The sequence below is a fragment of the Triplophysa dalaica genome, chromosome 21, assembly GCF_015846415.1.
Source record: "Triplophysa dalaica isolate WHDGS20190420 chromosome 21, ASM1584641v1, whole genome shotgun sequence".
Classification (NCBI taxonomy): Eukaryota; Metazoa; Chordata; class Actinopteri; order Cypriniformes; family Nemacheilidae; genus Triplophysa; species Triplophysa dalaica.
The window spans coordinates 9,283,755-9,302,285 of NC_079562.1; the positions used below are offsets into that span (position 1 = coordinate 9,283,755).

General features: G+C 41.1%; 1 protein-coding gene across 2 annotated transcripts in view; it reads right to left on the minus strand.

The window, feature by feature from the left end:
• Positions 1 to 18,531, minus strand: part of foxp4 (forkhead box P4) — a 109,370-nt gene that overhangs the window by 36,578 nt on the left and 54,261 nt on the right. Inside the window, exons 3-5 of one of the 2 annotated variants that reach the window (XM_056734329.1) lie at positions 17,816 to 17,905; positions 6,525 to 6,647; positions 923 to 1,012 (exon numbers count right to left, since the gene is read on the minus strand). In XM_056734329.1, the coding sequence (XP_056590307.1) occupies positions 923 to 1,012; positions 6,525 to 6,647; positions 17,816 to 17,905 (303 nt within the window). Of the gene's footprint in view, positions 1 to 877; positions 1,013 to 6,524; positions 6,648 to 17,815; positions 17,906 to 18,531 lie in introns of both variants that reach the window. The other variant, XM_056734328.1, reaches the window with a different exon arrangement.

The window sequence follows — 18,531 nt, forward strand, 5'->3', positions numbered from 1 at the left end:
TTTTAACTGATACAACCACATTTTGAACACGATATCCAGCAACTTTGTATATTGCAATCCAAATAAGGCGATTTTAAACCAATACGCGGCATTATGTTGTGCTATACCTATTAACATATCTGTTTTCTGATTTTCTGATCTACCAGTTTGTACAAACCGGCCTTTTTTTAATGATTTTATTGTTTTTCCCACAATCCCCCTTGTTCTAGATCTTTAACCAGCATCTTGCAAGCGAGTTTCCTAGCAGCTAATCTGCTAATCTCAACGCAAAGTCTTCTGTAGCTGCAAACGCTCGATCAAATTGCATCATATATAGTTCATGCCACAGACACAAATGCCGTGCAAGTTTGGATTTCATTTGACCAGCAGATTAACGCAGATCTTCCCGTCTCCCACGGCACGCAGACGGGCGATTACGTCTCCGCCTTTGTTGTGCTGTAGTCTTATCCCTTCATGATCCGACATGATTCCCCCTCACCTTCATTACCCAGAACAGGTCCTTCTCCCCCTCAGCTCCTTAATTGACAATTAAAGAAACTCCTCATCTCCACCATAGTGGCTTGTAATAGGGATTTTCCACTAGGCTTAGCAAGCGGCGACTTGTAAATTAATACTTAACATGTATTAGCATGGTAGGGTTTGGAGCATGACTTTGGTCGACAGTTAAGAAATGAAAATCCATATTCCCAATACACAAACGCAATCAAGTTGTTGAGAGGATATGAGAATGAAAACGCGGTATTTTGCTAGTGGGTATTTCATGTAAGGCTCAATGAATACACCCTTCAAAAGAATTGTGTTGACTGGCCCGTGCATGTCAATGTCAAATGTCATTTTCACATATATAGCCTTATAAAGAAATCTTGAGGATGCTCACGTGGGGTGCAGTGAGGGTGAAGTAGGGTGGGCGGGGCTTCCTCACCTCTTTGGCCTGCTTCCCTGCTTGCTGCTGCTGCTGGGCTAGAAGCTGGAGGTGCAACTGCTCCTGTTGCTTCTTATAGTATTCTTGCAGCTAGAGAGAGAGATAGAGAGAGAGCGAGAGAGAGAGAGAGAGAGAGAGAGAGAGAGAGAGAGAGAGAGAGAGAGAGAGAGAGAGAGAGAAAGAAGGATAATTAAACAATGGACATTGATAATATCATCTTAAACAAATATTGAGTGTTTAGTGATTTATTTATTTATTTAACAGAACAAAATGGGCTTTTGCTACATGTTGTAGCAGAAAAAAATCACTTAAGTATCCTGGAAGGCCTACTAAAATAGGTCATTCTCTTAAACAGAAAAATATTTGCCGCTATCAAATCCATCACATGACACCGGTTACCCAGAATGAGGTATCAAGGTGCAAAGAGTTGCCTTTGACTAAAACTGCAGGCATAAAAAAAATGAAAACAGGATAAAACAAGATCAGCTTCTTGCTTAAGGGTTAAAGTGCCTTCATAATAAGGCATATTCATCTTTTCTCAGCATTCCTCTAAAAGGCATCTAACACACCTGGCAGGTGGCGTATGAATGCGTCTTGTAAATCATCTGTCCACCTTTTTCCTGACGTGGCAAACCTGACAGAGTGGAGACAGCCTTATTTATGATTGACTGAACTAAAACACACAACACCTGTCTAGGAAAGCACTGGGGAAGCTTGCCTTTCACCGCTGATCTGAGAGCAGCTTTTGTTACCCCTTGAGTAAAAGTTATGATCGGGGCGCAGGTGGTAGAAGCCAGTAAAGATCAGCAGAAAAAGGACATTTTTGGCCTCGAGCATATTGAGAGATTTGAAATGCAGACATCTGCCTAACCAAATCTGCCCCGGTCCTGCTACTAATCTCGCAATTATGCATAATAAAATGTATTAGATACAAAATCACAGGGTTTTTAAAACAAAACAGCCCATTTTGTCATGTTTCTGTGGCAGGCGGTTGACCCGTTTGCTTGCGTGAGTGGTTTGTGTTGGGCTAATAAAACACAAGAAATGTGTTTACACACTGGTTACTGATTCAAAGCTCAGCTGAATGGGCCCCTATCTCCCATACACAGGTAAACAGAGACCTGTGCTTTATCAAAATAAAACACCTCACCATGGCACACCTTGTCAACTCTGATTAAAAGCTTTGGGAACAGTCAGAGGCATGTGGGAGTCAATGAAATAGTGAATGTGTGCGGTGAGGTCGGGGGTATGTTTCATTCTTAAGAACAATGCATCTTATTACACAAAACGGAAAAGAAAACAGGCGTGTGTTGAGCAAACAGTGCGCATAGGATTAATCATTTACATTACATCACTTATTAATTCTTTGAAAAATAACCTCAAGAGGAAATGCTGAAAGTGTATCTGGTTGTGCACACTTAAGTATTATTACTCATCTTCTGGTGATTCTCATGAAATCTGGTTTTCAAGATGTAATGCATGATTTTCTTTAAAACAACAAATCCTTAAAAACAAATTTCCTTTATAGTCATTTAAAACAAGGTATGATATGTTAAAAGGCATTTATTCATAAACTTTTACTGACAGTTTTACACAATTTAAAAAAGTTTTTACAAAAAAGGCCTTGAAAATTCTTATCTCATAGCATGTTTTGCTCAAAACAAGCGAAGTTATGATGCCCAAGCAATTTTTTATTAATCATAGATATGATATTAATGAATTTCATTTTAATAGAATATTATACATGTATAATTTCTTTAAATGTGGAAAATGACCTGTATCGGTAATGAGAAGAGAAATGTTGTGTACACAGTGTGACAAGAGAATATTCAGTATTTAACTAGAAAAATAAAAGGTATCTGTTAACTTCTTAGCCATTTGAAAAGTGCTAGTAGATGTGTTTCTTTACATCAAATTTAACTTAAAATAAATCTCTTTGTGTGTGCTTAAAAAGCATTTTAAAAACAAGTTACAGAGGATGAGAATATCAGTCAAGGACACTTTCCTCCACTATTTCTAAATTTTTATTAAACATGAATATTCTGTCACGTCATTGCAAACAACAACTACAAACACCCAATTGTTTTTTCCCAGAATATTTCCATTTTGCCTTGTTTAAATCACAACAAATAATGCACTCAGTCAAATCGGGACATGTTACGGTTATGAGAATATCCGCAGAAAAAGCAATAAAATACACTAATAATGAGTTCCTATGTCAAGATAATTTTTTTCTCCAAGGTAGAAAACACAATTTTCTTTATTATAATATTTTTTGTGTTATCAAACTTTGTATTTTACAATTCAAATCTTTACTGCCCTGTTTCAGTGAGTTTGGGGTTTGCTTTTAATGACAAAACGTAGACTTGTTGTAAAAAATCTTATCTAGTTACCAGAATATCATAAAGACCAAATGAAAAGTTTTTTATAAATACCACTGAACCAGACCAGACCAAGACCAGATGTGTGCTTGATGCTAACCTGAAAACTTAAAAAAGGTAAATAAACTAAATATTTAAAACGTTTAATCTAAAATCTAAAACTTTTAAATGTATTTATTTAAAGGAGAGAGAACACAAAAAGGCTTTCTGTTGCGCTTGCATGTTTACTTTTGGCTATTAGTGCTGGTTTGCTTTATTTTACAGACTCTTAACACAGGACTCCCTCACACCCAGTAACACTGTCATTACACATCTCATACTGTAGCTCTGACTAACCGCAGTGGCCACCGTGGACCGGTCGCTGTTTGTTTTACTTTTAGATTATTAATTTACTTAGGAAAGCCTATTAAGATTAAAATCTTGGTTTCGCACGGATGACCTATCTGACATGGAAGTACATGTTGACCGAAGGAGCAGAGTGCGGTCCTCGGACAGACTGGGGCCTAAGAGGAGTGCCTGGGGGACGCCGGCTACCGCTGGTGAAGAAAAGTAGAATAATGACACTCCCATTAAATCCTTATCACACATACTGTTTACAGATAGGTTAATGCTGGCTTACTCAAGGCTGTGAGGAAAGAGGTTCTTAATAGTGAGCTACATACAGATAAAAATAATAGATATAAAGAAATGAAATAAATGTAGGCCTATGTATGAAATGAAACCAACCAGAATGGCCTTCAATTGTTACTGACCTATGTATTGTAAACAAAAAGCAACTATGATGGACTAGGAGGGGTTGACAGATATCGCTCTCCTTCACTCCACAATTTTGGGGAATCTTGCCTTGCGCTGACCCAAGCGTACAAAAATCCTCGTTTAAAATGAGGCTCACGTTCTTCTCCTTACAACAGCTGAGTCCCCCTTTCCAGCAATACTAAAACTCTTTCTGCAAGCTACAAAAGCCACCTCCCACCACTGCGTCTCTGAATGTCTACCGCTTTCCAACTTTACAGGATATTGAAGGTGAGCTACCTGCATATCAGATGCCGAGCCCGGGTCCTGTTGAGCAGAGGAAGCCAGCGAGCCGTAGGGTGTGAAGCTAAACTCCATTTAACACGCTAAACACATTCCTTGCAATATGTTGCCCTTTTTTCTGTCTCGCTGCGGGTCGAGTTTAAACTCTCCTCCACGCCTCGCTGCCGCACGCCTGTCGTCTCTGCCTTTCGCCCACTCATTACCCCTTTTATTCATGCCAATATGAAGCTGAATAGTTGCGGGAATAATTAAAGAATAATTAAGGGTTTTTTAATGATTTGATTCGCATGCCTCTTTCGCGTTAACTGCTCGCCTTGAAAAGCATTCACCTTATATTCCCATTATTGTGACCTTGGTTTAACTTAACAGCAGAGAGGGGGATAAAAAAATTGGAAAATATATCAGCTGGGCTATAATTAAGGGTTGGAGGGATGTAAAGGTTAACTCACACATGCATAAGTGCACACGCATACATAAACACGCTCTCTCTCGCCGGCTCAGTCTTTGTATGTAAAATCTTGCTTGTAAAGGTATTCACATGCAGAAAAAGCAAACCCACTCATTCACCCACCCACACTGGGATGAGATCAGGGACAGATTTCTTTGTGTGTGTGTGTTGGCAGGCACTTTGATTGCTCCATTTGCCGTTTGTGTGATAGTGAGCATTAAGAGCTGCCTCTCACATGGTTCATCACCAGTGAAAACCATTAAACCCACTGGCTTTTACTGGAGATGTAAAACGGCCCATGAACAGTCACTATTTCAATTTCACAATCCTTGTTAAAAATAGAATAAAAACGAGTGGAATAAAGTGGGATTGCCATGAGTTTCTTCCTCAAACAGCTGAATTTTGATTTCTGCAAGTGACTTCTGATAAATTTGTTGGATCTGCTCGGTGCAATTTACAGTCGCCTAGAGCAGCCGCCTCCCCCTTATTATTAAATCAATTCTGCTCTCCGTCAAGCCAAAACTTCTATCATTTATTTAAGAGAAAACTCTCTTTTTTTCCGTTTAAACTATTCAAAAAAATGTTTTTTTTATCGGGGGACGAGGTTTCGTAATGTTGCCTGACCCATTTTCTGTCCGGGCGGAATGCGGAAAGGTCGCGGGGCAGAGGGTGTGCGGATTTCTGGGTGCTATGTTAAATATTTGAGAGACGTGCGAAAATCTGAGTTGTTTGTTTCTTCATGTCTGCGCAGGGGCCGCACCTCTGGCCTCCAGGCGATATCGCAGCGAGATAGCAGAGGCCGTGCAACTAATAAACACAAAGTATGAAAGAGAGGGCGAGAAGGAGAAAAGGGTAGGTGAGAAGAGATACGGAGTAGTTTGGTTTTCGCAGCGCTGTGAGAAACTGGTGTCCTTGCTCTAACACAAACTGCCTCTGACCGCCGGCAAGTCAACGTGTAGCGGCACCAGCCAAAGAAGGCGTTACCAACGCTAGTACGCTAGTAAACACTGAATATAAACGCCGGAGCCAGTAAATATCAAAGCCGGGAAAGATATGATTCTGAGCATGCCTGTGAGGATGCAATCAAAGTAACAGTGTGTTTCTGAAATGCGATTACATTACACACTTTGACATCTACACTCACACTCTATTAACGGGAACCGCACGTGAATGCAGCGTGCATTTAATGCGCCCCCCTTCAGCAGTCTATAAAAGCTCTGCTAACAGCTGTACAAGTGAAGGACGTCTGTCCTTGCACAAAATTTTAAACCATGGTGTTGAGTTAGCAGACGTAAAACAAACGGCCTGAGCAAAAGTTTTCTTAAGGAACTGTGGAACAAACCGTTCATGTGTGCTTATTGATCATTCTAACTTTGTAAAAGTGTGAATGTTTGTTTAAAATATAATCTTTGGTGCTAACTTGCTGTCAATTTTAACAGGGTGAGGTGATAAACATTTTTAATTTGTTAAATGATGTGTTTTGCATGAGTCTGCCCCAACTAACACAGTTTCACCCGTTCGGGTTACAGGGCGAACAGAGTTGTGAATGGTTTAAGATTTTGATTTGCCAATAAAACTCGGACACACAAGTTGCCTAAATGTACCTTTCTGTGTGGTTTTGTGAGGGCATGTCATGTCTGAGCGGTCAAGACATTTACAAATATTGTCTTAAGCTCTGTGTGTGGCGAACGGCTTAAGAGGCCAACAGCTGCGAGAGGTGCCCTAGTAGGTTTGATACCTGTTGCAGCATAAGGGCTTGTTGCTGTTGAAGTAAAGCTTGAAGCTGAGGTGGAGAGAGGATCTGCTGCATCTGCTGAGGAGTTATCATCTGTGGGGTCATCATTGCCATGGATACCGGCACCTATGACATTATAAAGACAGAAGAGACCAGGAGATAAGTGGCATGTACACAGTTATGCATAATGAATTGTTATCAGAATATCTGTGGTTCTTAAAGTAATAGTTCACCCTAAAATATAAATTCCGTCATCATTTAGTCACCCTTTTGTCATTTCAAACCTCAATGACTTTCTTTCTTCCGCAGAACACAAAAGAAGATATTTTGAAGAAAGTTGGTAACCACACAGCACTTGACCCCATTCACTACTATTGTATTGACACAAAATGGAAAATGCAACTAACCGTATAGTTATGCAAAGCTTCATAAAAAGCATTTTTTATTCTTCTAAAAAAGAAGAGAGCACTTTTCCTACTTATGGACTGCATCTAAAATGTATAAAATTGTCAGCAATTTGGTTACGATTTATACAATTTAGCACAAAGTCATGTTCACCTTGTGCATGTTGTTTGGCTTGTGCCGTTTATGCATAATACAGGCATACAGGTAAGTTGGAAAATAAAAAAAGGTCACTGTAACATTTCATTTTAAATAGTTTAGAATTTAGTCCCTACTAAACTATTGTCGTACCTTGTTGGGTTGACATTTGCTCTCCTATGTAAAATCTAAATCCTTCAACAAAAGCAACGCTTTCAACAACACCTCTGTGTCCCCACACCTTAACTAGACACAAAGGCTTTTCTGTGTCTCTCTATCTATCAAACATCATAAAGGAATGTTGTTCTTCATTTTAATTAACTCCTTATCCTGCCACGACAAAATGAGTACACAAAACATCATCCCCTGTTGACACAATAGAGCTCCACACTGCTTGCATTGTAAAACCCAGCCAGCTTTTCCAAAGCAGAGCGATAGAGAGAAAAAAAACTGTTGCTCAAATCTTCCCTTGAGTATCTAGTCTTTATCAGCTTGAAAGTACTTCGATAAACATATTATTATGATTTGCTATCTAGAGAATCACATCTCTGGCAAAAATAACAAACAGTGCGATAAGATAACTATCGACAGGAAGCAACTTGCAACAGTGTGGAATAGAGAACGCAATTTGCTAGACACGAACAAGGCGTAAAGAAGGAAAGTGTGATGCTTATCTTACAGCATATGCAGAAAGAGAGAAAGGGTGAGAGAGGAATTGATAAAACTGAAAGGGAGAGAGAGAGGCAGGCTTCCATGTACATGATTACATACTTTAAGGCAGTGGGACAAGCCACTGTGTGAACTTATGGGCAGCTTTTAAACGGGCCAACAATTTCCACTAGTACAATTTGCGGCTGCTTCCTCGAATGCAGCTCGCGATCTTCCACAACGACGCACGCGCGGCCGCTCTGTGGCGTCCCATTTATTTTCCTATTTACTGTTCAAGGGCCAGAACTGATCATCTTTATGCAACTGCTCAATAAAAATAAAGCTCTTTACAGGCAACGGCTGGCTTAAACCTGACACACGAGAGCGAACTACCATCCTGCATAATATGTACATTTATCTACATTTTCCACTCAAAGGGAATAAAAAAGACAGGCACCGCTGTGACGACTTCCCAGTCCACTGCCAGTCCGATCTGATATTTGCATTCATTTGTTTTCATGTACCGCCTGAGCGCTCATATTTTCTGCCATTTATCTATTCACAGCTCGAGGGCTCAGCGAGGAGGGGCACGGGAAGAAAAAAAGAGGGAGAGAGGGCGAGATAAGTAGAATAAAAACGAAGAGAGAGAGAGAGCTGTCAGACGCAAATTAAATCTGTAAAGAGCTGATTTGACTTTGTAAACAAGATTGGCGGTAAATACGAACGCTGTCTCTATTTCTCACGGGTTGAGAGGGATAAAAGCTTTCGTTGCGTGAGCGCTCGAGGAGCGCGACTGGCGGGCCTTGTCCAATGCTTATTGTAAACGTTCCTATCGCCATCAAACAAGCAGCCCATGTCCTCACACCCTTCAAATCCTTCCCTGCATCTGTGACGGAGACAAAGAGGCAAACATACGTACTCTTTCACTTTGTGTGCCACAAGACAGAGACGTATGTTACGAGCAGGCGTGCCATTCACCTTGATTAATTATAGGTGTGACGGAGGTTAGACTAGCGCTTACAGCTAAAGTTAGCAAGCATGGGCATATTTAAGCTGCGTTTTGATGCGTTGCCTCTGCCATCACTTTGGCACACCCCTCTGTCGTCTTGTATAAAGGGTTAAAACATCAATGACCCTACAATTACGGCTTTGAAACGGAGCATGTGCACCCAGAGCGCAAGAGGTGTTTGAAACGAAGCCAGGTGCCATATACAACCTGAGGGCCCCGACAACCCAAAGCAGAACGACTGTTGTGTCTGTGTTTTTTGTATGAATATCGAGCGAAAAAAGAACGCTAGATAGGGTAAAGAGGGGGCTCTCTGTGTCGGGCGTCTGGCGTCATGCCAATTTGCCACGCGTGGCTGCATGTCACCGGGAAAGAGCGAAATGAAAACCGGTAATTAATTGCTCCTCTGCATCCCATTCTCCCGCGGTGACAACCCATACATTCTATTTTATACACACGTTCATTGACATTTTCAAGTTGCAGGCGTAATAATTACCAGAGTTATAACACCTTCTATTGCAGAACGACAGAGGGATTGACGAGCAGACTGAATGCTGAGTTGTTAAGGTTTGACGCCATTAATTGCCCCTATAATCTAATATCACAAAGGCGGGCCATTACACACCGCGAGCGGAGCGTGCAATTCGACACTACGGTTTCAGAGCAGCGCACGAAAACAAAAGCGCACCATTAGGGACTTGACGGCCGCTGACAAAAGCACGGCACAATGCGGAATTATATTTTCATTCGGCTTTGTCTCTCGCCATAAATGATTCCCCCCGTTCATTTGGAGCTGAATAGACCCGGTAATAGAGGAGACGAAACCTCAACCATTTGAAGTCAGGCATTTATTAAATGCATTTAATTTTTTCTTCCATTTCACCCACCCCCTTTTTTTAAATTAACATGCAACAGGAAAGGAAAGCGAGAGGGATGTTTGCCTGGGTGAGCACCATGCTGTGAATTATCAAGCCTGAAAACTCATTTTCTATATTTTAAAAACAATGGGATGAAAGTTGAGTTGTTTTATATTAGAGGTGATGTTGAAGTTGAGATGTATTGGACCAACTGAGCATATAAGAATTTGAATTGGGGGGAAATTATTTCTCACTTAAACCCACATGCATAGGCATTCACCAACCAGAAATTAGGGGTCACGGGGTCATCTGCAGGTGACTGATCTTTGACCTAATATTTACAGTAAGCTGACTAAATGCATCTCACTTATCTGATCAGAGATCAATACGGGAAATGTACCCGATAAACCTATGTAATCTTCCCCCTGCAGACAATTTAGACCAGAATGCATGAATTCACGGTACTGTGTGTTGAAGTGATCACAATAAAGGGTGCGTATACGATGGCCATCCCTAAACCCCTAGCCATACATATGTGACTGTCTGCTAATGAGCCGGCTTCACTGGCGCCTCTGGAGCCTCCCACCACCATTTAGATTCACCAGCGCTGTCCACACGAGCCACGTACAGCTACCCACTACTGACAGGGGTCAGCTTCAATACAGAGAGGGAAAGAGAGAGAGACGGGCTAAGAGAGAGAGCAGCAGGGGAGACGGCCGTTCGAAGGGAGTGAAGCAGTAATTAGAGGTGCTATTTGAAAAGCGAGTTTAACTGATTAACAAAGAGAAGAGATGGGAAATGAGGAAGAGAGGGAAGCCGAGCCGCAAGAAGAGCGAAGCGCCCCTAAGGGTCATAAAGGAAGTAGTACGGACAGAGGCTGCATTCCAATGAGTCTTAATGTGCTCCTTCCTTTTTTTGCTCTTGATAAATTACAATCGCTTTTATCAACCGCCCTGCCGCACTGAAAACGCAGACGCGCGGGGAATGATTTGAATCTCTCGCGACCCTGAACACGACACCCGCAGACAGACCCCGACACTGGGGTCTAAAACCAAACCAGCGAAGGTGTTTAAATATCGCTCGTTCCAAGCACAATATACAGTACTGTCAACCTGCCAGATGACTCACTTTCATTAAACTAAAACCATTTGCTCGAAAAAGCATTCTGCAGGCGTTTTCGTTCCTCAAGCCGTTTCACCTGTGCACCTAAATTTAATCTGCTTCCATTAACGTTGATATATGAAGCATCTCTATGCATTTAGCGAAGAGTTGCAACCGGTTCTTCTTTAATGAAGAGGACACTCAAATTATTTGATGTTTAAGAATAGATTTTACCGCTGCGGAGGGTAATCGATGCTTGCTTCACCTGGATTTGCAGACAGACAGCTATACATCCTTTCTCACCACATCCACTTTTCTGCATTAGCATTTTCCCAAAGAAATAAAAAAATGAAACCAGGCGTCGAGTACAGAGGTAAAGGAGAGTTCTTCATTTTGAAAAAGGTCAACCTTCCAGTAATGAGCCGTACACTAAATTATGGTATTTAAATAAATGGATGATGATGAATGCATCTCTATTCTCCAGAGGATTCTTTGCCATTCCATATTACAGGGTAATTATCACATGTAGTGCAGCGGTGCATACAGAAAGACATATATACACACACACGCGCCGGAGGAGGAAAAGTGGGCGAAGGAACCTCAAGTAAAAGCATATAAAAACATCTTACTAAACTTTGAACAGACATGGCAAATCAGCTCCATAAAGGCGTAATTGGGACTGGCTGAGTTCTTGAAAGGCTTTTTATAGCTAGAGAGGAATAATATAGTCGTCCACATAAAGAAGGGGAAAATCTGATAAACGGGCCCTTAAAGTTGAAGAATTTAGAGAAGAGCGCAAAGGTCCAGTGCTTTAAAGACTGCGAGGGAACTCGGCTCAGACTTGAGAGTGTGAGTTATGATGGAGTGACGCTCATGTGGAAAGGTGGCCAAAGAATTATTAAAACTATGAAGACAGCGGGCTTCCGGTCATCCAAATTTAAAGTCCTGGTTTACACATGCACACACAAGAGTTTAGAAAACAGTAGTTTCCTTTGTTAAATAATTAGCAAATTTTTGGTTACATAACAGTTGTCTCCACTCAACAACAGTATCAAAGAATATTTCACTATCATCTTGTGAAATCTAGAAGGATGCAAGCAAGTTACAATCAAAATCTAAACACCACAGTCAATCTAAATAATCCGTCTTCAAGCTCACCGCAGTTCCGGGGGACCCTGGAATGGGAGGGATAATTGAAAAAAAAAAAGACAAAGAGATGACTACAACTAGAAAGGACATTATACACGGGCATTCGCGCTCATGCGCCACAACATTCCAGCGCTGTTTACCCCTGTCAAAAAGTATTACTCACCTCAGCGATGGAGGACTGCTAACACTGCCTACCCGCAACCCACTCTCACACTCTCTAATTCTCCTTCCTCGTGCACTAGAATACCTGTAGTCTGTGCTGATGGGCATTATGATCAGTTTATTCACGGTTATTCTCATCAGCTCACTGCCCGCAGGCTCCAGACAGTAAACAAGCCGTCAGATCTCATTTACACAACCGGGGCATTAATCGCCTTGCAAACCAACACCAAGCACTGGGCCACGAGGCGAGAGGCCGGGGAGGGAAGATGGATCTACGGACGTGGAGGTTAAAGTAGGGGTTATGGAGGCTCGAAGGGGATCGAGACAGGGGGCAAATGGGGAGAGGAAGAATGGAGGGGGCTGTACCCAAACAAACCAGGAAGGGAACATGTGGAGGAGAATTACAAAGACTGCAGTAAGAAAACCATGATGTTGACACAAGACTGCTTTGGTCGGGAATTAAAAGTCTATTAAAAAGTCGGGAATTAAGTCTGTTATGTCTAATTAAGAAATGTTTATTCATAAAAGATTAATTCATTTTTAAAAGTATTATTTATTTATAGACCAGTTTTGCAAGACCTAAATAATAGAAGTGCTTTCTGTTTTGTACACACTAATAGAAAAAAACACAACCAATGAAATAAAATGTCAGACAATCTTTAAAACGTAATAGTAAATGTAAGGTCAAATTAAAATAAATAAATACAGAATAAATAAAATAAAAACAAACTATATTTCATATTTCATTATAATATTTATTAAAATAAAGAAATAATACCTGTATTTACTACATCACAGTTTTGACAAAAAAATAAAATATTAATGAAATATTATTTTCAAATAATATAATAACATGACTTCAATGTGAAGCCATGAAAATGTTTTTCAGTAGTTTTATCAATAGTTTTTCCAAAGTCCAATCAGGTTGCATACTGTATACTTCAGTCAGGAAAAATGCTTACATTTACATCTTGAGTTTTTGCTTACATGGATAATCCTGGTATCTCATTACAGACCCTCACAATCTTATTTTCCCCGATCCAGAATATGTTTATCATCACATGGACAGCACTACAAAATGCCTCCACTGTTCCACAAGAATAATTCCCTTCTCTTAATCCTGACAGGCTGGGGCAGGGGGTCACATTTCTCAGGTGTAACCGATAAGGGAAGCCAGGCAGGTTAGCATAAAAAAGGGGTGGGCGGTGGATCTGGGTGAAACAGTCGCGCCGCCACCTTCAAAAAGCCTGGAAGATATTAGCCTGCATGTGGAGAGTGAAGGGTCACTATTGAGTGGGACGCGACGCTAAAGAGGCTTGTCATTTTAATAACAGGCCCGCTGAAAGGCTGCAGGCGCTCTTACCAGGTGGCTCAATGATGATGTCTTCCAGGCTACAGAGAAGCACACAGCCACCTTTTCAAGGGCTAATTTGTCTCAGAATGATCTAAAACCCCCATGGCTGCCAGTACTACCCCTGCCCCCAAAGTTATCACCATTACCTCCCACAGGTATTTATCATATCTTTTTTTTCTATATATGGTGGTACAGGCGCTGTGTTTGGGATGCTTGCCTGTGTGTGCTGTGTGTTGAGCAGGGGTAATAAAAGCCAGTCACTGGGGGCTGCAGGGCTGAGCGACTCTGAAGAAGCAGAGCATTCTGGGCTGTCACTTGCTTATTTTCACCCAGTTCAGATCTCAAGGCAGCGCTGCGTCTTGGGAACGCTTTCCCTGACAGTGTTCGGACAGCATTCGGACAAATGAAAATCCGCCGCAGCGCGAACGCCCGGAGTCGGCGGGTTCAACTGGAAAATCCCCCCGCCACTCCCTCCATCATATCCTACTTCCATTAGCCCCCTACTTTCTGTAAACGTCCCTCACACACACACATCTGTGCCTCTATCTAACGCCTCGCTGCCCCAGAATAAAAATGACAACAAATTTCCAGTGGAACACAACAGAAGAGATGACTGGAGTGCGGAAATATAAAAGCACATTATCGACCGTGTTCATTACACTCTTCACTCATGTTTCAGATAAAAATGGACTTTTACACTTCACTGCTCAAAGCAAAACTCTGAAACGGCCACTGCGGCCCTGGGTGTTTCTTCACTCACCACGACAGGCTCTCCCTCTCTCTCTCTCTCTCTCTCTCTCAATCTGTCAGGTCTCTTGCATTCTGGGTCACCCTCTCTAAACCTCTTTCTTCACAACAAGCTCTCAAAAAAGAAAAATGTGCCAACTAAGCATTTCCACTTAATGTACAAAACAGAGAGTTTTCAAAAATAATAGTTCAAGATCAAGGGCTCCGTCCAGTAGGGACAGCCTTTTTCAACCATTGATGTGAGGTGTTGATAGAGTAGGAGATTCTCTTTCAAAAACACTAGAGACCTTTCTCAAAACCTGCTCATAAGTGGAAATTTACATGATAACGAAGTGTATTGTGTTTGCGCTGATAAAGAACAAACAGGACATGTGAATTTTTGTTGGCAACCCAAAGAGCTTTCAAAAGTTCATGCGGTAAAAATAACCCCAAAGGGTGTGACCACACACACAAAGATGGAGGGTTTTGACCGGCGTCACCCGTTCATCGGATCATCTGAATGTGGTATTCCCTTTACCCACCCGCTACCGTGGCAACGCATCCTCTCTATCAACACTCAAGAGAAGGAAACTAATTAGCATGTCTCTAATGAGTCTTTTCATTTTTTTTATTAATTAAACGAGGTCCTCAATAATACATGAAAAGAGGACACTTTTTCTTTTCAATTACCAACAGATATGGGACTGGAGCCACGTGTGAGTGTGTGTGTGTGTGAGTGTGTGTGGATGCGCGTGTGTTTCTTGATGTAAAATTGGTCCACACAGTCATGGTGATACATGCTGTGCCATTTCCATCACCTTATACACGCAGATACAGTAACATTGCATGATGAGATGTTAATATGTTCACATTTTGCGGTCTTGATTTGGCTGACAGTTCTAAATAAATAAATAAATCTATTTAGTAAAAATAAGGATGTGTCTTCTAAAACAACACTCCTTAAATTAACTTAAATTAAAAAAACTGATCAACTATTGTTATCGTAAAATCACCTTGATGTAAAAACTTAAAGTTTTAAAGACGCTTATTGACAAAACTCTTCTACATAGACTGAGCACAAACAAAGAATCTACAAATATTTGATTCATCAAGATCAAAACATAAAAAAATATGAAGGTAAAAATGAGTTGCAAATAGACTATTATAAAAAATTATTTGTGCATTTAGGGAGGAACCTGTTAGTCAAGGTTCTGGTATAGTCATTCAAAAAAACGGTAATATTAAACTTCTGCCTCCTTCAGCAACTATGAAAAGGAAAAATCTAATTATCCGGCGGCAAAAGATTTCATTGTTCGTTAAGCTTCATTCACATCTGTAAAATGGCCCCGCAAGGAGTTAACCTGACTGGCGGCCATTTTCAGTCAGTCTGATATGCGCTAAAGTTCCTTTTCTGAGCACAACCGACTACATTTAATGACTTTACTGCCCTCTTCTCACCACCAATGGACAACTGCTTCCTGAAACCAAATACTTACTTAAACTACAACGGTCCTTTTAAAAACAGAACCGAAAGCGAGATGAATAGAAAAAAGATGAAAAACATCTCCAGACAGTCAGTTGTCAATCAGCCATGTAGCATGTGTGTCATTTTAACCGTGTACTGCTTTTTCATGCTTTAAAAGCAAGAGTAACAGAAAGCAGTGCAAATAATTCTCAGATACAAGTGCATTAACAGGGAGAGAGGCAAACTTACTGACACAGTCTGTGAGGGGAGGGGTGAGAGGTTGGAAGGCCTGGGGCTGTGGATGTGTCTCTGATACTACAAAGTCGAATCTCTGGGCTATCTATCATCAGTATTCAGGCTGGCCTTGTGCTACTCTGAGCTGGGATGGGACGACTGGATTTCCCCTCTCTCTGGAAGCCCATACAGCCAGCAAACTGAGACTCTGACCTGGGGATCGGTCAAGGGTCAGGAGTGAAGAAATGTCACTGGATCTAAGTGTAGGGTTTGCAGACTCCTGTGTGTGTATAACAAATTGATAAGGTGAAGCTAGGGCATGTGTGGAAGATAACCAGCATCCCCTGCACATAATAAAGTCTCACTATGTTCATATTGTGGTGGAGCTTGAGCAATAATACCAAATGATTCACAACAAATTCAACAAAAAACTTTTTAATAAAGCTCCTTCAATCGTCCAAAGAACCATCAACTTCTGAAGATGTGTGCTTATGAACACAATCAAACAATGCAACAAAAAAAAGCTCTGGTAAATCCTTTCGCTCTCCTCTTGACTTTTCTTTAGCTCGATAACCACGCGGAAGCAAACTCCAGCCCAGGGTTCAATCTAATTAGTGTGGTTTGTTAATTAAATGAGTGCGCCACTAACAAGGTAACCTGCTGTTCCTTGATAATGTAAATTACCCTGAAGGGAAAACCTCTCAACACGGTCATTTCAACTGTCAGCCAGCATTCCTGCTGGATTATTGATGGTCTGAAAAACTCTGGGCGGCTCTCCTGTGCTCCTTCATTCACTCACGCTCACCATTTTTCACCTCCGCGCTTATATACGCCCCTCACTTCCTGGGTCTGATTGAGCATGGCCTCTTTTCATGTCTTGCATCTCCATGCCTTCCCGACTAAATACAGTGAGCAAATCTTTTTTAATCTGTGGCTTTTTACTAGTGTTAAAACCTGTTCACATTATGGATGATAACTATAAAGACGAAGAATAAAACATTAAACCAATCACATCTATAAAAGGCTCACCAATTTAAAATGAAAAACAGGACCGTGTTTCACTGCGTGCTGAAGTGGATGTTAAAATCTTTAGGCTCTATGTTTACATGTGAGCTTACATGCATGTGTTTACACGGGAAGGAAGCATGTTTCATGACTGTGATATCAAAGGATTACTTTGGTTTAAGCACGTGAGCATGTCTTGTCACATTTGATGGGTGTGCTACTGTAGAGTAGGCAGTCATCGCCACTGCCCCAATTTAACATGGCAGGTATGAAGAGATTTAGTGACGGTAAAAAAACATGCAAATTCCTTCATGCACAGTATTTCAAAATGATGCAAAAATTTAAAACTTGCAATTGTATGATACATACTCAAAAAAGCAGGGAACTGATTGGCTTTTAAACAATTAAATCACACAAAATTATAACTTGATAACTTAATGTTGTTGCATCATGTAGAAGTATCTTCAATTTGATATTTGCGTTCAGGGTAAATAATAAATATAGCTTTATTTCAAATCTATTTACGCTTTGGGTATTTTACTCATTTCACGAAATAACTAAACTGGTTAACCTAGGAAAAAACAGAGACAAAAATGAGAACAGTGTGTTGGCTGAGGTTGGTACCACAGTTGTAACTGCTGTGCTTTGTTTATCTGACAGAGGCATCACATTCACATCACTGACGGATCTGAGCTCTCCACACTATTCTATTCACAAGATTCCTGCTCAAGACCTTGAGTGTGTCTGTGTGCGAGTGTGTAGACAGGTGAGACAGGAACGTGCACTCAAGCTAACCTTCTGCCCACTGAGAAATGAAGTTTGGTCTTAAAGCAGTGCCATTGTTCAGCTCTTGAGTACAAAGAGCCACATTGAAGACTCTACACTTCAATGCAGTACAGAGAGGGGAATACAATTACAATACAACTAAATACAATTACATTACATACACCAGGTAATTAAATTTACAGCAGAAGAACAACTTTAAAAGGCATGATGGGATAAGTTGTATACTGTTTGTTCTTGTGTGACCGTGTGTTATGTTTGTACCTGTACAGTGCTTTGTTTGATCTCGTTGCTGCTGGGGGAATTGAGTCCCGTGGCCTGCTGGAGGATAAACTGGCGTGCTGCCTGGAGGGCCTGTGGACACGAGAGAGGAGCAAAAAGAACACAGCGGTGAGCACTACACACATACACTTTTGCACTTTGCTTACATTTCCTCAAAATCACATGAGAGATACATTTAGCACTACAAGGCAAGGCACCACCCGCCAAACCAAGCGTATGGTCCCTTTCCTAACAGGTACACTAGGGCCAGAGAAGGGCTTTCTCCTCTGACCGAGATGGAAAATGCTACATCATTCTTTCTGTTTAACTCTATCGCACCCTTTTTTGTTTCTCTAACACAGATCATCTCTCCACAGTTGCCTGTTTTGAGATCCGTACCACATCATAGGCCGACAGCCTGATACCCGGTGTACGAATGACAGCGGTATTTGTCCGGACATTGGAATTCCAACACATCTATTTGTCCGATGGCAAAACAAAGTTTTCAAAACAAAAAACATCAGGCAACAGTAAATCAATGGGCGAACAGCTTTATGAAGAGCGCTATCAGGATGCACATTTGCTTCCTGGCCCTGAGGAGAGAGAGGAAGGTTACATAGTAAATATTGATTTATGAAAAGATGGAGGGGCAAAAGCGCTCTGTAAAAAAAAATCCCTACTCACGTTTTTTTTTCTGCTTATGCTGAAAAAATGCAAGT